The sequence below is a fragment of the Prunus dulcis genome, chromosome 5 (assembly GCF_902201215.1).
Source record: "Prunus dulcis chromosome 5, ALMONDv2, whole genome shotgun sequence".
Classification (NCBI taxonomy): Eukaryota; Viridiplantae; Streptophyta; class Magnoliopsida; order Rosales; family Rosaceae; genus Prunus; species Prunus dulcis.
The window spans coordinates 991,324-1,016,257 of record NC_047654.1 but is presented as its reverse complement, the minus strand read 5'-3'; the positions used below and the strand labels follow the sequence as shown (position 1 = coordinate 1,016,257).

At 36.6% G+C, this 24,934-nt stretch overlaps 1 protein-coding gene across 1 annotated transcript; it reads left to right on the top strand.

Annotated features, from left to right (window-relative positions):
* The first annotated feature begins 2,522 nt into the window (after positions 1-2,522).
* Positions 2,523-6,615, top strand: LOC117627570 (catalase isozyme 1). The gene is made up of 8 exons (XM_034359711.1): positions 2,523-2,871; positions 3,041-3,137; positions 3,847-4,124; positions 4,568-5,344; positions 5,494-5,583; positions 5,819-5,886; positions 6,001-6,094; positions 6,237-6,615. The coding sequence occupies exons 1-8, from the start codon at positions 2,857-2,859 to the stop codon at positions 6,294-6,296; spliced, it is 1,479 nt and encodes a 492-aa protein (XP_034215602.1). The 5' UTR covers positions 2,523-2,856; the 3' UTR covers positions 6,297-6,615.
* Positions 6,616-24,934: the final 18,319 nt, after the last annotated feature.

Genomic DNA, 24,934 nt, shown 5'->3' with positions numbered 1-24,934 from the left:
TACCGACATACTAATAGTGGCGAAAGAGCAATTCAACCGATATTGGGACTCACTACTGGCGAAGTAAAGTGATTTGTAACTACTAAATGATACTAGCGAAGTCTTAAGTTATTACAAATTTTACTAGTAAATCACTGCGCCAGTCCCTTCAAGTGCGGGAAGCGAAAATATTAAGCGCCTGCAATGAGATAGGCTAGTTGGTGCCCCAAATTTGGACTTGGGAGCTTGAACTTTAATCAAAAGACAGTCTTGCACCTCTTGGAGGCTAGCAAGCCTATCTAATTGCAACCCTTCTAATTGTTGCTTTATTTTATTTGATGAACTTTCATTAAAAAGACCAAAGAGAGGTCAAAGAACCACTGAGACAAAACAACCAGTCAAACGGCATTAACAAGAAAAGAAACCAAAGCAACCCTTCTAATTGTTGTTACACCAACATTATTACACTAACATGTGTTTACTTCGAAATGCCTGTCTCATTCCTACACTTCCACATTAATTTTACAATTGAAATTATTTGCTACTTTTCCTACATACATGAAGCTAATGCTTAAGTTCTTATTGCACCAAGGCTCAGTTGCATAGTTTTTATTATATTTTTATAATAGATGATCAATATTATATAATGATTAGATGTCAAGCCTTGAACATGCAACTTGAATATGCTTATGCATAAAGAACAATAAAGTAGGGTCACATGAGCATACCTCAAAGCTTCCTTGAACTCGTAGTTCCCCTAGGCATAGAGGTTCTCTAACTAACATCAAGTAATTACCTTCAAAATTTGTTCATTGTCGAGCTCCATTAAAAAAAAAAAAAATGTTAAAATATTGATAAATAAAAAAGAAAATCCCCAACAAAAAGTGGGCCCAGAGAGGAACAGTCTTTGTGGCTAATCTGAGCTCGCGGCCCATTCTAACCTTATCAGCATATTTGCTGTTTTGGCAGCTTTCACACAAACAACACCAAAAATAGCCTCTTGTTTGTTTCTTTTTTCCTTCTGTTTTGTTCATAAATTTCAAGCATATCCCCCCAGAGAGAGAATCTCTCTGCTATTTTCTAAGAGCACACGTTTCAAGGTACGCTTTGGTGGTCGTGGCGTCTTGTGAGTGGACCACGTCACCCATACCCGCCACTGCCTTAAGTGGTTGCGCCTAGGTGTTAGCAAAGCTCCAAGACCTGGATAAGGAACGATGAATGCATGACGTTCTCAATTATTTATAATTTTGAATTCCCACCACGATTATGATAATAATAATTTTCCAGGCCTCTTTTTTTGTTGTTGTTGTTCAAGTTTTTGTCATAAAAAAATCGTTTAGCCTTCCTACATGAATATCGGCGAGGTTTTCAATATATCGAATATCTTCACGATATATTGTGCTTGTTCAATGTACGGATGAACATCAATTTATCCTCATCTTTAGATGCAATTTTTGTGAAGAAATATAATTTTAGTTTAGTATTCTGGATTTTCACTCTTAAAGTGATATTTATGGCATATGAATACCAAATTTCTACATTTAGAATCTGTGTATTTATTTATATTTCGTAAAATTTAAACCAAATAATCTAACTACTCATATGACATATCATCAATCTTTAAATTAAGGTCTTTTTTGTTCTTTTCAAAAACTGATGCTAACGTTGAGAGTTTTTTTTAGTTCATCGTAAAACTTGTTATTTCTTAACACATCACGATGATTTTAGAATGAGAGTGAATAATCTTGTGAAAAAGTTAAGACATACTTTGCTCAAGTTTGTGTGGCAAAAAAATTGAAGTTTTGAAGTTCGCTTTATGCTTTAGGGTTCAATATATAAGCTGGAAATAAGTAGCAATTAATTAATTTTATTCACAGTTTTCTCAAGGAGGAAGCATGATGAAAAAAAAAACCCCTCAAGCACGTTAACTTTAAAATTAACTTCAATTTTTTTTTAAAAAAAATCTTAGGTTAAAAATTGATGATGTGTCATGTTAAATGGTTTGATTATTTGAGCAGCTTAAGTTTCATAAAATGTAGATAAATGCATGAATCCTAAATATAGAGGTTCGGAATTTGTTGTTAAATTATTCGTCTTGAAACCAATTCATAATAATAAACAACTTGCATTCTTGACCTTGTTGTCGTGGTGAAATGTTTTAATTGTTTCAATCAAATCTCTATAGTTAGCTATTATTAATTGCAATCAACACCAACATTATATTTAAATCAATTTTTGTGTTCATTATTTAGGGATAATATGTTCACAAAATTTGAAAAATAAAAAAACGATTCCATATATTTTATAATTACGCAGTCAATTATGGTGTTTCTAGTCTCTTTTACTCATTTTAATCTCTTTTACTTTTAAATTGAACTCTCAATTTCTTCAATATTTCTTTTGTTTTTGGACAATAATTTCCATTTAAAAAAAAAAATCTGAATCCCCTTTGTTTTTTTGTTGCATACCATCTCCTCATAAAATTGTATAATTTTGTATTTTTTTTGTAAAAAAAAAACCCTCCTCATAAAATTGGTTGTAAAAGATTTGAAGTGAGTGAAGGACGTTTTGCCACAATTGTGCATACAAGAATGCTTCGTTGACAGGTTTGGCGAGAATCGTTCTGACTCGCGACGCTAAATTGGCAAAGATATGTCTTCTCTTCTCTTGACCTCCCACTCTGTGTGTGGATAAAGATAACCTGCTGCGATTGGTAATTTGCGCAGAAGCGCGAGCCACGCCACGACCCGCAAGTGTTTATAAATTCCCCAATTTCACATTTCGCTCTTCGATTGTCATTTGCCACACGACCCTCCCTTTGGGTGGCTTTGCTCTGCTCTCTCATCTTCTTATCAAACTCCTTCCCCCTCTTTCTCCATGGATCCTTACAAGGTACTCATTTACCTGTTATAATATCTCTTGATTTGTTTAAGTTTGATTTCTTGATGAATTAATCTTCTTGATCAATCAGATTGGTCATTTAAGCGTAGCTCGAAATTTTGTGTTTGTTGTTCTTTTAGCTCATCATGGTCTTGTTTCGTTTTCGTTGTGTATGTTGCAGTACCGCCCTTCAAGTGCTTTTGATTCCCCATTCTGGACCACAAACTCCGGTGCTCCTGTTTGGAACAACAACTCTTCTTTGACTGTTGGATCTAGAGGTAATTCATCACAACTCTTCGTTGATTGATGCTGGCTTTTCAATTGCAACACAGTTTATATATATATATTTTTTAGTTGCGCTTCATCATCAATCTATCTTATGATGCTATTCACTATTTGTGTGTATATATTCATCTTTGTTATCATTGGTTCTTCGCTTACCTGGGTTTTGAATTTTTGTGATGGTTTTCTCAACTTTTCTGAACAAGATTTTGATATTCATGTGATTATGAGCTGTAAACTGCTTTTTGGATGTTATTCCCACCCACTACCATTACCATGTTGAGGATGATTAATCTTTGGAAACGCTTGTGGGATTTAAGATATGTATATATATACTTATATATACTTATATATCTTGTATTTGAAGCTGATCCCTTTCCTATTGACATTTATTTTAAAATTTTATGCTTACTTTAGTTGAAAAATGATTCTCCCGCACTGTTGGTTCTCTTTTAATTCCTCCAGCCTCCTTTTGGGTTGTCAAGATGGATTTTTTGATCATCTGGTTGTCTGAAAACCTCCCTTCTAAATGTAAATAAAAATTACGAATATTTGCAACAGAGCAGCAATCATCTTTATTTGATTTTCTGGAATGTATAACAACTAATTTCATTTTTATCCTATTTTTGCATGTAATCTAGATGCTTAAATATGGTGAGTTGAGTCGGTGCAGTTCCGAATTAAATTTCTGTATCTATTTGTCAGGCCCAATTCTCCTTGAGGACTATCATCTGGTGGAGAAAATTGCCAACTTTGATAGAGAACGAATCCCAGAGCGTGTTGTCCATGCTAGGGGAGCCAGTGCGAAGGGATTCTTTGAGGTCACTCATGATATTTCTCAGCTTACATGTGCCGACTTCCTTCGAGCCCCTGGTGTTCAGACACCTGTCATTGTGCGTTTCTCCACTGTTATCCATGAGCGTGGCAGCCCTGAAACCCTGAGGGATCCTCGTGGTTTTGCAGTGAAGTTTTACACCAGGGAGGTGAGGTTTTTACCTTTATATTATCAATGTTTAATTTATTTTTTTTTTCCAATAGCATAGGCATATTTAGTGGATATGTATTGGTGTCGGTAGTGGCAGCTGAGGTGGCTGTGGTGACAAAATATGAAGTACTCATTTCATATTTGACTAATTATAGTTGTTGGAAATTATGCAGTCTTGTGACTTTGATGAAAGATTGCATTCATTCCTTTCTTTTCTTTGCCTTTTCATTTTCGTTTAATAATGGGGGTAGTCGCCTGGCTGTAAAAGATTGCTCATGTAGCATACCATTTTGCTCATGTAGCATACCATCTGTAATCTAGATGCTTATACAGATGGTTGATTTCTTGGTAACATTATTATTCACTATATACGACTTTATTCAGGTTTATTTTGCTGTGTAGTGAGTACTCATGTGGCGACTTTGTTCTTCTTAAACACAGGGTAATTTTGACCTGGTTGGAAACAATTTCCCTGTCTTTTTTGTTCGTGATGGAATGAAATTCCCGGACATGGTCCATGCTCTCAAACCGAACCCCAAGTCGCACATTCAAGAGCCTTGGAGGATCCTTGACTTCTTCTCCCACCACCCAGAAAGCCTGCACATGTTTACCTTCCTATTTGATGATCTGGGAGTTCCACAAGATTACAGGCACATGGAAGGCTCTGGTGTTAACACCTATACCCTTATCAATAAGGCAGGGAAAGCACAGTATGTGAAATTTCATTGGAAACCTACGTGTGGAGTCAAGTGTTTGTTGGAGGATGAAGCTATTAAGGTTGGAGGAGCTAATCACAGCCATGCTACCAAGGATCTCTATGATTCCATTGCAGCTGGCAACTACCCTGAGTGGAAACTTTATATTCAGACAATTGATCCTGATCATGAGGACAGATTTGACTTTGACCCACTTGATGTAACTAAGACCTGGCCTGAAGATATTCTTCCTCTGCAGCCAGTTGGCCGTCTGGTTCTGAATAAAAACATTGATAACTTCTTTGCAGAGAATGAACAACTTGCATTTTGCCCTGCCATTGTTGTCCCTGGTGTCTACTATTCAGATGATAAGTTGCTCCAAACTCGAATCTTCTCCTATTCTGATACTCAGAGGCACCGTCTTGGCCCGAACTATCTGCAGCTCCCAGTGAATGCTCCCAAGTGTTCTCATCATAACAATCATCATGAGGGATTCATGAATTTCATGCACAGGGATGAGGAGGTATTATTATTTTACTCAATTGTTATGTCTCATATGGAATCCCTTTGGCCCTTGTATACTTAGATTGCTCAATATTCTGGGAGGACAACTCCATTTGTATGCATGTTTATTCATTTGAGTTTTCTCTGATGAGTTGCTATAATCTTCAGGTTAATTACTTCCCTTCAAGGTATGATCCTGTTCGTCATGCTGAGCGCTTCCCCAGTCCTCCTAATATCCTTTCTGGAAAGCGTGAGAAGGTCAGTTTCTATCAATTGAGGAATATTGCTTTGAATATACCTTAGTTTCCCCATCTCTTCTGTACATCTTTTCTTCCAGCTCTCCCTTTTTTTAGTCACCCGGGCACATACACTAGTGTAGGTCTATACATATGTACCGATTGCATTTCTGGATTTTCCTAGGTTGCTGCACATAATAATTCCTATGGCAACTTTTTGTATATTTTGAGTATGTTGGTTTTTTTTGGTTTTTCAGTGCATCATTGAGAAGGAGAACAACTTTAAGCAACCTGGAGAGAGATACAGATCTTGGGCGCCAGACAGGTACCTGGCAACCCTATGATGTCTCTATATGAAAATAATTGTATTCAAACATCATACTTGTCTGCCCCAAAAAAAAAACATCATACTTGTTCTTAATCGTGTATCTTCATGCAGGCAAGAGCGATTCATCCACCGATGGGTGGATGCCCTATCAGATCCACGTGTCACCCATGAGATTCGCAGCGTTTGGATCTCATACTGGTCTCAGGTGAGTCTATTTATAATTTATTGCATTTGTGAATTTGTACAGTTAAGTAACTTTATACTGTTATACTGGAATATGAAGGGTTAGTATTAGAATAAAGCAGCCATGTTGTTCTGATGTTTTATTCTTTGTATTGGCAATGCAGGCAGATAAATCTCTGGGTCAAAAGCTCGCATCCCGTCTCAATGTGAGGCCAAGCATTTGAGGGTTATGCCAAGTCAGATGTTTGAGTTCCCAGCAGTGGGCAAGACATAGTAAAAGGACAATATGGGAGGATGAATCACATGTTAAATTGTTTATCCTTTGAAAGTGTTATGCTAAATTTCACATGTAATGTGACCTGTAGCTCCAATGTAATAAGTGCCGGTTGTACGTGCCGATTTTCTTTTGTTTCTATACAAGATATTATGCAATTGTACTTATACTTGCATATTAATGTCCTGTCGTAGTTCCTGGACTCGGATTGTCATTTGGGATTATGGTTTAAGTATTAATGTAAGTATTAATATTAGATTCTTATCCAACTCAGGTGAGTCATGTGGCAAAGCCTTGACGTCTAAACGTTTTCTATTGCCTTCATACAATCTCCTTTAAACGCCTGGATCAGTCAGCTCTATTGGCATCTACACATCCATGGAGCTACGGAGATAAGTTTTGCATATTTTCAAGTTTTGAGGGGTTCAATGAGGGTATTAAATCAAAATAAAAGGTTGCCAACAGGGTCTTTGCCCAGTACATGTTTTGAAGTTTTGAGGGGGTTCAATAAGAGTATTAAATCAAAATAAAGGTTGCCAATAGGGTCTTAGTCCAGTAGAAAAAGCACTTGATTTGCAGACTAGTGGTCTTAGGCTCGGACTCGAATAAGGAGGCTAGTGATTTTAGGCTCGAATTCGAATAAGGAGGTTAAGTTCTATACTGCATTTCATTGAATATATTAAACATAATCATATATTGTGAATAATTTCACCATTTTTCGAAAGGAAAAGGGAGATTGCTCGCAAATTTTTTTAAAAAAGAAAAAAACTGGATCCCAAGGAGAAGTTGGCATTGCGTCCTCTATTGAAATCCAAAGAATCGTAAGTGGCTGAAGAAGTGACAAATCCACATGGAATAACGACTCATGCACTCTAGACCTATTCCACGATTTTCCTTAAAGTTTTCCTTGTTTATACTATATTTGACCAGCCAATCATTTCACGACACGTGAAACATGGGATCCATAAAATGAGCCAACAGAGCCTAATAAAAACATTGAGGCCCATAAACAACCATCGGAAGTAGGTGAGCCTTCGACAACCTATCCTTCAATTTGGTTACATAAGGCGCCTCAAGGGCTCTCTCTTGCATAGGCACGTGGTAGCCTCTCAGGCAATGTCCACAATCCCACATCGAAAAACAACTCGAAGTGCTCACCCTCAAAGGTCTATAAATAGGGGCACAAGTCCCCAAAAGGGAGGTAACAATAACATTCCACTACTTAGCCCTTACTCTGTCTAAATTACTATTCACTCTATCCTTAAGCTAATTTAAGCATCGTAGAGCCTTTGGCCGGTGTTACACTAGCACATAAGGTTTTACCGTTGCTCTTTGCCTTGCATATCATCCATGTATGCGGAAGGGCCCACAAGGCCAAAGGCATCACATTTATAAGTTGGGTCCATAAGTGGTCATCTAGTTTTGGGCATCAACAGTTTGGCGCCATATGTGGGAAACAAAAATATGCATTAAACAAACACACACACACACACACACCAGCATAACTCCTACACTATCGAACGGCACCTAGCACCTACTGACTATTTGGAAGGTTATGGGGATGTGAAACTGAACCGGCTTATTAGTTTCAGACTCCCAATGCATGGAGCACGCCGATTCCTCCACGACTTTTGGGAGGTCGGTACTCCCCTCACAAAATGTCCTCGGGCCTTCGCCTACCGACAATTAGCCTGCACCCAGCCTCATGGCATTTTCTCTTCGCCCTCATCACATTGTAAAGTTGCAAAAACTCCTCATAGGTGGGCTCCCCTTCTTCAACATGGGCGAAGGCAGTTATGGTTCCCAAACGAGCAATCCAAAAATTCAGATTAAACTGCTCCAAAATCCTTTGAATAGAAGACTTCAATGGCAATTGAAGCCATGCTTGAAGACATCGGTAAAAAATACAGCCTCACTGTTTGATGGATTGCTCAGCTATTCCATCTCCTTAGGAATCCGCATAATTACCGAATCTGGAACCCGATAATCTGCACAAAGTTTTGTCAACTCCCGTGTCGTCATCTTGCTCAGATCCAAATAGTTCATACCGAACAAAGGCCCTTAAGGTATTCTCCGGTTACAGCTTGCAACCTCAATCGGAACCAATGATGATTCGTAAGCCACGTCATCACGACCGAAAGTAGAAGCCTCTGATTGGTAACTTGCATGTATAAACTCACAATAATGGCAAGCGTTGGTGACCCCACCAAAGAAAAGATTAATATCCAAGAGCCCAACTCCTTCGATATATAAAGAGTTTGTCTTACCCTATTCAGTAGGTTTCTAGGATGATCCTCATACATAATCTTAAGATCGGCACCTTCATTATCGTTTTTATCATAATCGGTATCCTCATTCTCGGTAGCTTGCTCATCGTCCGATGATTCCCCATCTAACGTTGGAGGACTTCTCATATTCTGATTCTCTCTATGACATCTGCAAACAAAAATAAAGGGAAACTAAATTCCATGCTTGAATCAAACTAAGGTTTCCTGCGGCTTCTGATGCATATCCTCTTATCCCACCTTGTTTTCCTAAGGATAATACATTTTTATACTTAAAATTCGAACCATACAAGGCATTTAATCCGAGAAGGCAAGGAAAAAAGATGCATACCATGTTTCACATGGCTTAGAGAGTCACTGAAAATTGCATTGCCCTGTACTCCACCATAAATCGTTTTCACAAGAGGAATCGCTCATTGGAAATCACCTAACACAAATCTCAAATTTTGCTTTCTTAACGCTAAGTGATTTCTCAAACGCGAACCATTCCCTTCTATACGGAAAGCTTGTGAGGACTGCCTAGGTTAACTAACATGCGCCATCATTATTGCACCCAAGTGTGGCCTAGGCTTTGATATATGGACCACCATTTGCATTTAAAGGTTCACCCATGCACGCACAGAAGACGAAGCCACATGTTATGCCACTCTCCTCAGAGCAACTCTCCTCAAAAAAGACAAGTGCATCACGATTGGCATGTATACAACTATATCAAACAACAATGGGCATTTCACGGGCCAACATAATGCATACTCATGTGATCATCAAATGCTACCCTCGCTTTACCGTTCGGCAAGGTTCTACCCATGGTTCCTTGATACATTAATAGACACCCCTACCATTCGGCACCTGTGCTCCAAGCACCCTTTCTCGAAGAATTCCTTGATCAGAGACTTAGGGGGACTAGGGAATTGCCATCGACAAGAAAGCAAAGGACATGCTCATCATCTTTGTGAAATCACGCCTGGTTAGAATGTTGAAGACAAATGCATGTCCCCAACCAAGAAGTCTCTTCTCAATTGAGAACTTGGGAGACTCTTGTTTATACCATATATTACCAGCCAATCATTCTGCGACACGTGGAACATAGGATACACGAAGGGAGCCCACAGAGCCTAGTAAAAACAATGAGGCCCATGAACAACCATCGTCAGTAGGTGATCCTTTGGCAACCTATCATGCTGATTCGGCTAAAGAATGCGCCTCACATGCAACCTCTTACATATACATGTGGTAGCCTCTCAAGAAATGTCCATAGTCTCACATCAAAACACATCTTGAAGTGGTCACCCCTAAAGGTCTATAAATAGGGGCAAAAGTCCCCAAAAGTGAGGTAACAGTAACATTCGGCTACTTAGCCCTTACTTCGTCCAAACTACTATTCATTCCGTACTTAGCCCTTACTTTGTTTTGCAAATCATCCACGTCTGCCGAAGGACCCACAAGATCAAAGGCATTGCATCTCTAAGTTGGGTCCATAAGTGGTCAATCATTTTTGGGCATCAACATTCCTAAAAGAGAAAAATCACATAAAATGGCTTAGGTATTACTCTTCGAAAAATCGCATTGCTTTCTTATTAATAACCTTCAATGGAAGAATGACTATGTGCTAGAATTAAGTTCCTACGACGTTAAGTGCATAATGGGAGTTCCAAACCGAGGACAACATGTTGAACTCATTGGTTGAAGAAAAGAAAATCAAATGAAGGCATTGTGGAATGGAAAAAAAATTTGATCAATGGAATTATTGAGAACCTCGAATAGTCCTAAACTAATCAACTAGCATTTGGTCTAGTAGTATTTGTTTTCACTTGGTTGGAGGAAGTCTTAGATTTAACTCACATGGATGACGATGATAATATGTGTGTGTGTGTGTGTGTGTGTGTGTGTGATGAGTTTGATATCTATTTGTGTTTAGCACTGTTTTGGTGGTAAAACTTAGTTGTGAGTTTGTTAGCGCGTTGTAAACAAGGCCGTCCCTGAGATTTTGAGGGCCCCCGTGCGAAACTTAAATTGGGACCTCACATAATTTAATACGAAAAAACTATAAATACAAATTTGCCATAACTTAATGTCATAAACAATTTTTTTATAACTAAAAGTCACCATCAATAAACATGTAATGACAATCAAAAATCAAATTCATAAAAATTTAAATGTTTCCATTTGATAAAGTTAAATATTAGTATGTTTGGTACAAAAATAAGCTCCTTGTGCCCTATAAGGTCCCTTTCTACCTCTCATAAGCAATCTGTGTTTAATAGGAAAAAAAAATTGGCAATCTGTGTAGCATGTGATTCTTTAACAATGAATCTATCAAGATTCAAGAGCTCCTCTTTGGGATTGAGTCAATTCCTCAATTTTTCTTTTTCTAAGTCTTTTTTATGAATGAAGATGATTACTTATTAGAAAATTAGAGTTTAAGAGAAAGAAGAAGCCATGAAGTTTTTTTATATTTTGAATGAAGAAAGTACTTTTTTTGGAGGAGTGCTTTATAAAGTACCTATACATATATATATATATATTAAATGTGTGCTTTTGTTTTCGTTTTTTTTTTAAATTTTAAAATTATGTAAAGTTTGTTGTTAACTTGTTAACATAAAAAATAATAAATAAGAAGGCAAATAGATTGGCATTAATGAGAATCAAACTCATGCCCCTTTGTTAAGTGGAGATGCGCTAGAAAGCCAACTCTACCACACACACTTTTGTGCAAATATTTAGCACGCTATAGTATATATACACTTCCTATAATATTAATACATATATATATAATACAAAAGAATTTTTTTTTCCAGGGCCCTCATGAATCGGGGGCCCTGTTCGGTGGCGCCACTTGCACCACCCCAAGGCCGCCTCTGGTTGTAAATATAGTTTCGAAATATCCTAATGTTTGTCACACACAAAAAAAAAAAAAAACGAAAGAAAAAAAAAAGGTCCAAAAAAACTTAGACATGGACTTAGCCGTGTTGGTTAGAGAGGATGTGCTCCACTCTGCACCCAAGTTCGAATCCCTTCCCCGTAGTTTAGATTAATTTAAAATAAATTATTGCTTGTATTAAAAAAAAAAAAAACACACACACACACACACACAAGAAAGAGGTCCAAAACAATAGACAATAAATTCAGATTTTTTGAGTTGTTGCCCTAGGTACCATCTTTTGCCCAACATCTGCACCAACCATGAGTGCAAAGTTCTTGGTTGCACCAAGGAGGCCGGATACATAAAAATCACACAAATATGTCAATAATGTCATAAACCTTGAGAGAGAGGTCGAAACAAATCCTTAAAAAATTCAATCTTTGCTAGAATTGAAACCACGACGAATTATGAAGAAAATGTAGAGATTAGCAGGGCGACTACATGCATTGAATAGGTTCATCGCATGAGCAATAAACAAGTGCCTCCTTTTCCTTAAGGATTAAAAAGGAAGGAAGACAAATATCGTGTAGGCGAATGTGTGTGAAGAACTATTTGCGAACCTAAAAGCCAATATGGGGAAACCACCTCTACATTCCAAACCTAATAAGGGAGGTAGATCAACCTAAATTTCAAGTTTATTACACTAGTCGAGCACTTATTCGAGAAGTAGTTGGTTAGCTTCCAACTTATTTCTCCCATTTGAAATAACACAAATATTAGCACGTGCATGTCCACTTTTAACTTACTTAATCAATCTCCTTGCCTTCCTCCCATTCCCTCATGTGACTACATGGTGCAACTAATCTATACGCACTCAAAAAGTATGGGAAACTCACTCTCCCAACTTTTATTTATTTCTCAACCCTCCTACTCTATTTATAGAGGTATTGTGGATAACATCCCTATATGTTAGGCACTTTTTTCTCACATTCGTTTGACAACCCCAACTACTAGGCTTACTTGACACATTTTGGAAGTGCCACCTTGTTGTAACCGCTTCTTATTTTATCCCACTACTTACTAATTACGAGTAACTTCCAACTCACCCATTAACTTGGAAGTTATGCGTCCTTATATATTCTGGTAATCACCCATTACCTCGGGTAGTCATCTCTCACAACCTTGAGTAATAACCGTCACTCTCAAGGTAATTATTCTCCATTATCTCTTGTGGCAACTGTCCACATTCTCTTATGAAATAGAAATTAAAAAGAACATAAAAATAAGTGAACTTAAAATGGATAAGAATAAAACATTGGCACAATGCACATTATCACCTACATGGATATGTGTGTTTTTATTAGTCAAAATAAATTTTGTATTTCATTAGAACATCCTCCTTTTACATGCCTTTTTTATATATATCAAAATATCATTCTCTACATTTGGATTTGGAAGCCCAGAACGAACTACCCTATGCTTACACAACCTACGAACTACCCCCTCTCTCTCTCTCTCTCTCTCTCTCCCTCTCTCGTGTTTTCCTCTTTTCCTTCTTTTTTTTCTTCATCCTCCCCATTTGCGTACTTATTAGCATCAACTTGCTGGATCTCTTTGTTCTCAATAACCCATCACCATCTTTTTCTCTCAGTCAAAAGAAATGGTGTGTGTAACAAAACCTTCCTCCCACTTGCCCTTTTGATCTCCCACTTGCCTTTTTGAGCAAGTTGGAAGATGCAGGTGAGATCATCTTCAAGGAAATGAAGAACTTCTTGCATTATAGCTATGCTTGCATGGGCCTCATTGAGGTTCCCTTTAGCAATCAATTGTTCAATTTTTGCCTCTCTGTAATTTGGGAGGAAAATCTTTTTTCTTTTTTTTTCCTGGGTAAAGGGTTGGTGAGAGGGCTAGCTAAGGCTTTGGGGTTGGGGTGGGTTTGCTTGTTGCGTGCTTTGCTTTAGTCTACTCGATATTTGTGTTTTATGGCATTCATATGCTTGTGTTTTCAAGAAAGACAAAGAATTGTTCAAAAATTTCGTATTTAAAAAACTAAAATGTTCAAAAAAATTTGTGGCCAATTTCAAAATGTTCCCAATGCCATAGAAATGAACAGTAAACAATTCAAACAAGATGGAAGTAGAACCAACTAACCCAAAACTAATTTCCTACAAGGGAAATTGTTCAAGTACTATTTTTTACAATAGAAACCTTTCACCACCCACTAAGCAACCATAAAGAAAGAATAGTTTGATTATGATATACCCAACCTTGGAAATCCCAATTCTATAAATATACTCTTAATTTATAGCACTCAATCTACCATCCATAAATCAAAGTAATTGTGAAATTGACTGGTCATGAAATCATTGAGTGGCTATGAGTGTCAAATCCTTGTTGGATTCGTCACGCACTACTGAATTGACCTCTTTGTCACTCACTACTGAATTGACCTCTGAGAAAGAAGAAGCATCCAAATTCTTGTTGGATTCATCACTCGCTCATAAACGGTCTCTGGGAGTGAAGAAGTTTTTCTTGACAGAACTATTCAACTCGCTCAGATCGCCAAATCTTGGAGGTTCCGAAAGAAGAGAGAGAAGAGTGATACTTTATTTTATATATATATATATATTTTTATGCAAGAGCGATATTATATATTTCGATACTTACGAGAGATAGTACACGAGGTTTATACTTGATGAAATTTTTTTAGGGAAATTGTGAAATTTTTTTAGGAGAGTTGACCTAGGTAAAATGCATCGTTCCTTAAAACTTTTACTTTTAAAAAAAACTGAAAGATATATGACATCAGTTTTAATATGGCCCATTACCATGGGTCATTATCTCGCACAAACTTGACTAATAACCATCCATTCTCAATGTAGTTATTCTATATTATCTTTTGTGGTAACCGCCCAAATTTTCTTATGAACTAGAAATTAAAAAGCATAGAAAAAGTTCAACTTAAAATGGATAAGAATTATGGGTGGGCTCGGTCTGGTCTGGTTTGGACCTTACACCGAAATTGGTACTATAAAATCGATTTGGTCCAATCCAGTTTTTGAGAAAATTAGAAGGAAACCCGCACCAAGCCAAACTATTATTCCCGGTGCGGTTTTCAGGTTTAGACCGGTTTCTTTTTTTTTTTTTTTTTTCCTTTTTTCTTTTTAAGTTCTCTTTGTTTTTGTTGGACTTTAGTAGTATATACGGCCCTGTTTCACATTTGTATAACAATTGGCCCTAAACTTTAATAATTTCAACATGCCATGCAATCTAATTCAATCTAATTTTACATTTCAATCAGGCCTAAACTTTAATTAAAGCCTATCTTTCACATTCAATACAATCCAACAGAGCAAACAACATATACATGATACATGCATATGCATTTTAACTTCCAAACGCAAAACACGCATGCTGCCATGTGCTATCCAATCTAAACATACAATCTATCAATTTCCACCACTTAAAAATATCAAAGTTGGGAATCACTTTTTCAATTGGGTCGGTTCAATACCTATCAATTTCATGCTCCAGTATCACAGTGTTACTTGCTTGAGATCCTTTTATCCGACTTTCCTCCATTTTCCAAAGGTGTTACTCTCCTCTTTATTTAGTTAGAACTTGTCATAGTGGTACTAATAGTAGAACTAATATCACTATAGGGACTACTACTTTGAGTAGTAGAAGGTGATGGAATAACATACTCCTCATAAAGCTTCATTAAAAGCTTTTTCACTTCATTCTTCTTCTTAGTAGCATCTTGCGAGTTTTCAAACCTCCTCTTTAATACAAACCCCAAGTTCCCTAACTTGTACCGAGGATCAAGAACAAATGCTACCATCAAAAGTTGGTTCACTTTATCAAGGTCACCCCAATATTTCTCAAATTTCATCTTCATGCTACATGCCATATCATTCAAAACCATGGAGGTGTGAGTTTGAATTGGTAATTGCTGTCCAAAAAATAAATCACCAATTTATCCCCCATTGCAATCAAATTATGAAAGGTGGTGTGGGAGTGGGATGCAAAGAAACACTCATCTTCAATGTCACATCATAAAAGACCTTTAAAAAATTGAAAAAAGTAAGAGCATTGCTCCAATCTTCCTTAGTTGGTGGCCCTATCTTCTTTTTAGGCCTAGATGCAACCACCCCCTTATCTTCCCTAACCGGTTCATCTTCTCCAAACCAAGATGCAAATGGGGCATCATCATCTTCTCACATTCTTACAAAGGCTTTTTCAAACTTCAAAGCAGCATCCAACATCATATATGTTGAATTCTACCTAGTTGGAACATCCAACACCACAAATCCTTTGCATTCAATTTACTCCTTCAAAACACAAGTTTTAAATTCTTCTAATCTTTGTGGAGAGGATCTTACATACCTAACCGCATTCCTCCTTGACAATATGTTTTTTCTTAGTTTTTTCAAGCCATCTCGAACAATCAAATTGACAATATGAGCACAACACCTCACATGCATGGACTTTCCTTCCAACACAAGACTACCATTCTTCCAATGACCTATCTTCGACTTCAAGTAATCTATTACCTTCGTGTTTGAAGAAGCATTATCGGCTGTGATTGCAGGTATCTTCTTCGAATCCCAATGAAGCAAACAAGTCTTAAGGAGTTTACAAATTGAGTTCCCCTTGTGGTTAGCAATAACACAAAAGTTCAAACGCTATCTATAAAGTGTTCCGTGATCACCATGTAAATTATGTTTTGAACACTTGTCCAAGTGTTCGTTGTGAGGCACACTCTATGTGATGCTAATTCTCCTTTCAACTTTTGTTTCATCTCATCATACATAACCATAAAATGCCTTACAAGTGTTCTACGAGATGGCACTTGGAAATGAGAGTTCAATGATTCACAAAATCTCCTAAACCATTTACCTTCAACCACGTTAAAAGGTTACTCATCCATCACTACCATTTCTACACAAGACCTTAACCAATCTTCCTTAATATGCCCGGTTGTTGAAAGACCACCAAGTGCTTGGTCAAAAGACAAGGTCTTTTGTCTTTTATCATTGCCAACCCTCCCAGAGTATTTCTTACATAGAGACTCAATATGTTTCCTCAAACTTGACGTCTTATTCAAATTGGGGTCCGCGGCATAAGTAATAAAGCAATACTTGTACCTAACTCTCTTTTTACATTTCAAAGATTTGCTCCCATCCTTCTTCACACTCTCAACCACGTCATCATATTTTTCAAAGTGATCTAATACCTTCGATTTTTCTCTTGATGACTTTCTAGTCTCGGAACGAGGTAATGGTGAAAGACCACTTAGTTGAGAAGGTGTTTGGGCTTGAGATTGGGTTACTGGTAGACTAGGTGATGGTGATGATGCGAATGCAGAAGAAGAGCATACTTCGTTACTATTACTAGGCAATTGTTCAAATTGGTTCAACCCTCCTTTAATAAGAACCTAATATCAAAACAAAACCAACATAGCAGCAACATACCCAATTAATAATTATGCAAGACTTGTAAAACCTAAAAAGCAATTAACAAAAATCATAACCTAATTTAACAATCCAAAAAACCAAAAATCAGAACCAAAAATTAGATGTAGAACACAGAAATATACTAATTTACACAACCTACTTTAAAAAAAATAAATTTCTTAAGAACAAAAACCAAACTAACACAAACAAATTTCAATTACAATTCAGCAAAAACAAAAACAAAATTTAGTATCAAACAAATTCAAATCATCATCAATTAATCAACATCATTATATAAAGAAATCTATTAAAACAAATTTCATTATCAAACAAATTCAAATCATCAAGGTTCTCATCAATTCATTTGTCAATTCTCATCCATTCAAATAATCAATTCTCAATTTATCAGTTCATCATCATCATCATCATTTCTTGCCATCTTATTTCATCATGATAAAACAAATTTGATTTAGACTCAATCCAAATCATCATGAATTCATGAATTCTCAATTCAAATCATCACATTATGATATCAATCCATCAAACCATCATCAGATTAAGATATCAACATCAGCAACACAAACATGCTAATCAATTGCAAAAAAGATAATATACATTTGGGAACAACAAAACGAACAACTGCAAGCCTAATTCCAAGCAACGTCAACAACAATTCGAAGCCCTTGTCACAAATGGAACATATATTAGAATCAACATGCCTGAATTGAAACCGTAAAGAACAAATCCATAAATTGTTACCTTAACCCAAAACTCAACTGAAAGCCCAAATTGAAATCTGTCATTCAATTCAAACCCTTGATTGTAAACCCTAATTGAAACCCATAATCTGAAATAATTAAAACAAACTAAAAATCTAATAATATTATCTCATCCAGACCAACGAAGACGAAGGTGATGCTTACCAGAGAGAAACTAGCGAAGTCGGACGGAGGAGTTCCAAAGGAGAAATCGCAATTCAATGGCAGATAGTAGAAATTGGGATTAGAGAAATATTCCAGTTCAAAAAATGGAGAAGAATGAGATAAAGAAGTTCTTACCTCAACTGTGTCGTCGTCGATGGCAAAGGAGAAAAGATGGAGTGAGGAGCTGTGTCATCGGTATCGTTGTCCTGCCTTTGTTTGTGTGTTCACTGTGCTGCGCTTCATATCAACGAGGAAGATGAACAGAAGAGGCAGAGAGAAATGAAAAAAAAAAAAAAAAACCTAAGTCGACTTAGGCTTAGCCGCCGAGCTTGGGGGGAAATGTTACATGCGGCCAGTTCTATTGTAGCCAAAATAATATATTAATATTTATTATATGTAATATATATATATGCAATAAAATAAAAATATATATTAAATATAGTAACCGGTCTTGTTTGCTTTAGTGCTATGAGTTGTGAAATTGGGACCAAGACCGATTGAAATTGGTCTGGTTCGGTTTGGTTGCAATTTGTTAACTTCTTAGTCAATTCAGTTTTTAACGATTTCCCCATTTGGTTTTCTAGTTTTGCCATATCGATGCCTACCCCTAATAAAAATTAAGACATGTGCACAATGCACATTATCAACTATATGGATATGTGTGCTTTATGGCGTTCATATGATTGTGTTTATAAGAAAGAAAAAGCGTTTAATTTTCTTATTTAAAAACTTAAAATGTTTAAAAAATTTGTGGCCGATTTCAAAATTTTCCCAAACAAAGAAAATAATGGCCATAAATACAAAAGTTGAGATGTACAATTTTTGTTCGTATTGTCTAATGCAATCACCAAACTTGGAATTCTCCAGTTGCAAAAGTGCTGACATCATCTCATCCTTCTGGGTCCTTGTCCGATTGTCAATAATCGTTGACCTCCTCCATAACACTAGGATCATCTTCACTCAAACACATAAATGTCATATTGGGCCCTTGGCTTCTCTAACTAAGACCTCCACTTTACTCGTTGTTACCGAGCCTACTTTATGATTCGCATCAACATACTTCTTCACTACATCATACCTCAAATTAGTTACTGTCTTTGTATTGAAGCACACTCATACAAACTCTATGCACTACCATTAGAGCTGTGCAGTTGGATTGCAAATACAGAAAACTGCCAGTTTTCGACTAATATTTTCAATTGGCAAACCGTTGACTTTTTCGGTCAACCACCAATTGAGGTTGGACGACCTAGGCGAAATGCTGTGATTGCGGATGTGGTTGTAGGATACCAAATAGTTGGCAACAGCAACTGACCGAGATAGAGACAGAGAGATGATGAGAGAGAGAGACAAAGAGACAGAGAGATGAGAGACGGAGGAGGAGAGCGAGAGATACAAAGAGATGAGACGACAGAGGATAGCAAGAGAGACGGGAGATGAGAGACCGAGGAGGAGACAGAGAGATGATACAGAAAAGCTTGTGTGGCACTTACGCGAGGAAGAAGAAGAAGAAGCTGGGCTTCTCTTCTTTTTATAAACACCCAGGGCAAAATGACGTCGTTTTGCCTAAAGGAAAGTTTAAAATGACTTGGCCCAAACAACGTTTTTCTTGTCCAGGTCTTTTAAAAAAACAAAAAAACATCTCAGCTTCTTCTTCCTTGCCTAGGCGCCGTTGCCAGAGAGATGAGAGATGGCTACAAACTCCTCTCTCTTTTCTTCTTCTTCTTCTTCCTTTCTTCTCTTTTCCGCGGCCACAAACTCGTCTCTCTCTCTCTCTCTCTCTCTCTCTCTCTCTCTCTATATATATATATATATATATATATATATATCTTTCTCTCTCATTTGTTTGTGCTTAACCGACGACCGATCGTCACCGAATAGAACGGTCGTAACCGAAATAGCCGGTAACCTGTTATCGGCGGTGCAGTGGGGGTTCCCATTTTCGTCATACTGCAGCCTCTCAAATGGTTGTCGGTTGATTGTTTCGTTGCTGTCACCGGATCAAAAACAGCCCTAACTACCATTGCACAGTAGTGTGTTTCGCTTATTAAAGACTCATGCAATACAAGCAACTCATCAAGTACAAGAACCTCACTCTCCCAACCTTTATTTCTCTCTTAACCAATGAATACATAAAGTGATTGGAAAGCCACACTCGTCCCTATGTTTGTGGCCCAAGATGTTTGTGCATGTGGATTTTACCACTTGTTTACCACTTTCTGATAGCTCTGAATGTTATGATGTAATTATTGGTCAATATGTGGCTTTGTAGATACAATTAGAATGAACGATGAGGGTACTATGTGTGACAACATGTATGTAAATGAGATTGTAGACTTCATTGACTATTGTAATAAAGATATGATGTCTATGTTTTAAGTTGGGAGCATGGTTAAAGAGTTAGGATATGATGGCCATAATATTACATTACTATGCTAGCGGACGATGATGTGATAAAAATGTGTGCCAACAGTGATGAAAATTGATATTTATGTGACACACTTATCTAATGAACCTTATATAGCAAGGCCATTTACATGAGCTGCTACAACAACCTCATCGGATCTATTAATGGACCACAACTATGGGAGAAAACAAACCAGTTGATAGTGAAGCCATAACATACACTAGACAACTTGGCAAGCTTAGAAAGATAAGAATGGAAGGACCTGAAGAGAAAACTAATAAGAGTAGCCAAAAAATGGATTGGGAAACAAGAAATTCCATATTAGGTGTACTAATTGTTGCTCATAAGGTCATAGGAAAACCACTCACCATACGTATTTGCCTGAAAGGGAAAACCCACCATCAAGGTGTATATAAAGTCCAAGAAATATTGCAAATCAATAGGGTGATGCTACTGTGAATTTTAATTTTCTCTCAGTTCTCTATTATTAGTTTGCTGATTTTAAATGTTGCTTATTACCAATTGGTTTGTTAAATGTAGGTGAAAGAGCTTCATCATTTGCACAATGCTCCAAAAGAAAGGTTGCTAGTACAAAGAGAAAGGCTTCCCAGCCAAGCAAAGCTTCAACAGTTTCTATTCCACAAGTGAAATAAGTATTAGCAAATGAAATGAGAGCAGCAATGACAAAGAGAACGTAGAGCTTAAGTTTTAGTTTATACCTTTTTGCACACTATTTTGAAATCCATTGCAAATTTGGTAGTCTTTTTTGTTGCCTTTTGGGACATTTTTTGGAATGTGTATTACGTAATGATAGTATTTGTTCATCATGTCTTTTAGTGTTTGTGTTAAACAACAAAATCATGACTTGACTATGTTTATTTTGGAAATGGAATTATGTTGCCTTTTGAGACAATTTTAGTTTATGACTTTTGGCACACTTTGCATATTTATTTCAGCTCCAAATACAAATAACAAAATTCTCCCCATTTTCATTATTGACTAGTTTTCGTAGTACATAAACCAATCATAAAATGCAATTCCCCAATAGCATAATGATACTACTCTAGGAACCAAGTAGAGAAGCTCGCAGACTCCTCTTAGTTTTCAAAGAACTCTAACCTCCAATTTTTTTTTTCTATCTTCCTCCTTCCTTAATCTTTTCAAAACAACTCTAACCTTCATTTCCATATTCCCAAATTTTGGTACAGATATCTCATGACACTTACCCCATAATAGGTGCAGCCTCAAAATCTTCTCGTATGGTTATTGTTGGTCCACAACATCCTCAAACGAGAGTCATTGCCGCATCAACATTTGGGTGCATCCAATTCCATTCTCTGACTTGCAGACATCGTGTTAAGTTGTGGATGTTGGGACTTAGGTAAGGATGGTAAGAGGTAGGTATGTCATTCCCATTCCCATTCCCATTAAGCATTTTCTCCCCATCCCTTTCTTCATACCTAGAATATTCAATTCGGGGATTTCCCATCCCCCCGCCCCACCCCATTACAAAAATTCAAAAATAAAAAATAAAAAGGCTACTTTTTAAACTGGAAAGATGCACTATGTATACACCATATTTACGTTTATAGTACCAGTAAGGTTGGAGAGATTCCCCTAAATATATATATATATATATATATATATATATATATATATATATATGGGCTAGGATCGGGGGACATACAAAAACCAAAAATTTATACACATTTTCAACCATTCGATCATTCACCATCTAATGGCTCAAAATGCATTTGTCATTAGTGTGTGTTCTTTTAAAGAATTAATACTCTTTTATTACTTTTTGAAAACATAACAACAATTATTGTTTTTAAAATTTACACTTAAATATTCCATCCAATAAAATATTGATAGCTGACATTCAATTTGACTTCCAAATTAATTATTTTCAGTCCGTACAAAATATGCAACTTTGTTCTTCTTCTTCTATTTCCGACGTTACTCTCTCTCCTCCATTCTTCTTTCTCTCTCAGTCAAATCTTCATCACTCATACACCATGTATTGATTTATTTATTTAAATTCAAATTGAAGATGGAACAAGGATAATACTTTGTGATAATGGAATGATAGAATGAGGAGAGTGATTTTTCAGAGTTGGAGGTGAGAGAGTGGTGCTCAAATTTTTTGTCCCTCTCTTTGAACCTTCACTGTTCCCAAATAGAACCGAAGCTAACCCAATCTCTCTATGCTACAATGATTCCAAAATTTTCAAAATTCCTTGATAAATAACTGAGTAAAATTTGGAAGGAAAAAAGGAAAGAGATTCCCCATACATGGAGGAGTGATTGCAGAGTAGGTGACAGTTGTGTTTGCTGACGATGGAGGAGTTGGTAAAAAGTTACAAAGTTTCTTTTACACAAAATCACAATTTAATAGTCTTTAACTACCAAAAAAATAATAAATATCAAAGTCTAATAGCTAGCTTCAAGTACCATTATCTATGAGTCATAATCATAAGACCAATTCAAAATAACAAAGAGGCAAGTTTGTCAATAGTTTTGAAGCCCATTTGAAACCCATCTTAAGTTTGGTAAATCAAGTTTATTAATAGTTGTGAAACCTATTTGAAAATTTCAGAAGAGTTTTTTAAATTTTGATATTTTTCTAATGAAGTTTTTGAGGAAGGGAATGAGGTAGGAGGAGAAATGGTGAGAGATAGAGAGAGATAAAGGAGAAGAAGACGGAGTTAGTGATCGAATGAAGAAGAGAGCTAGGAGGGGAGAGAAATGAATAGGTAGTAGTATTGAGGAAGAGAAACCTCATATACCGTGTGGAGTTATGTTTCCCAAAATCAATAAATGAATACTTTATTTCCATTTTGATTATAACAATAAAAAAAATAAAAAAATTATTTCCATTTAAAAAAAAAAAAAACATATCAAATGCATTTCTAACCCTTAGATGACTCATCATCTAGTGGTTGAGAAAGTGTGTCAAAATATGTGGTTTTATGTGTGTCCACCGATCCTAACTTATTTGAGGGATACCCTTCTCAGGCCCAAATATGCTTATTTGAGGGATACCCTTCTTGGGCCCATATAAGGGTTTAAATCAAGGGAGCTTTAGTTTTCACACATAAAATACTTTACTAATTTGAAAGATAGATATACAATTTTACTTAATTAATATAAGACCAAGGACAACCTACTTTTACTAAAATAACATTGAAGAGCACTAAAATTACTACATGTGCCATTGTGCTTTATTGTCAAATATAGATATTTAGTTTTTACCCACTCAAAACTGACAGTCCAAACGACATAACCAAGACTCAAAAAACGACACTACTCAAATTGAATCAGTTCCAAAAACCCTTTCGCGCGACCTTTCATCTTCAACTACAGCAACTCAGCCGATAGTTCCACACTGAGCAGCGACGACGACGAGCAGCAACGACGACGAGCAACGACCACCACCAACAACGACAACCACTGACGACGAGCAACGACGACGACGAGCAACGAAGACCAGCAACGACGACGAGCAACGACCACCACCAACAACGACAACCACTGACGACGATAGTAGCGATTTTCACTCTCTTGGGAAAAAAAAGGTAAGAAAATGACCCTCTAACACAGATTTGTCTTCGATTTTAGGGATTACACATTTTTGCTGTTGTTCTTTATGCAATGCAGTTTTTGGAAAAATGGATGAATCGTTGGATTCAAAACTACTCTTCGTTTAGGTTTTGCTTCGTTTATAGGGATTAACCATTCAAAATCGTTGGATTCAAAATTTCTGGTTGTTTGTAGCAGATTTTGAACCAGAAACTGCTGCAGTTTCTGGTTCCATAATTCACTTTCAGAGTGCTTTTTGCTAGGGTTTATGGGAATGTTATAACTGATCATGAAGTCAAACGTGTTTTGATATTCAGTACTTTCTTTGCATTTTGATTTCTGGTTGTTTGTAGCAAATTTTGAACCAGAAACTGCAAACTGCAATGCAGTTTCTGGTTCCATAATTCAATTTCAGAGAGCTTTTTGCTAGGGTTTATGGGAATATTATAACTGCTCGTGAAGTCAAACGTGTTTTGATATTCAGTACTGTATTTACATTTTGATTTCTGGCTGTTTGTAGCAAATTTTGAACCAGAAACTGCAATGCAGTTTCTGGTTCCATAATTCAATTTCAGAGTGCTTTTTGCTAGGGTTTATGGGAATGTTATAACTGCTCATGAAGTCAAACGTGTTTTGATATTCAGTACTGTCTTTGCATTTTGATTTCTGGTTGTTTGTAGCAGATTTTGAACCAGAAACTGCAATGCAGTTTCTGGTTCCATAATTCAATTTCAGAGAGCTTTTTGCTAGGGTTTATGGGAATATTATAACTGCTCGTGAAGTCAAACGTGTTTTGATATTCAGTACTGTATTTGCATTTTGATTTCTGGCTGTTTGTAGCAAATTTTGATTTCAGGTTGTTTGTAGCAGATTTTGAACCAGAAACTGCAATGCAGTTTCTGGTTCCATAATTCAATTTCAGAGTGCTTTTTGCTAGGGTTTATGGGAATATTATAACTGCTCATGAAGTCAAACGTGTTTTGATATTAGTTTCAGTGCTGTCTTTGCATTTTGGTTTGATTTCACATCAAATTTTGAGCAGCAGTTTCTGGTTGTTTGTTGCAGATTTTGA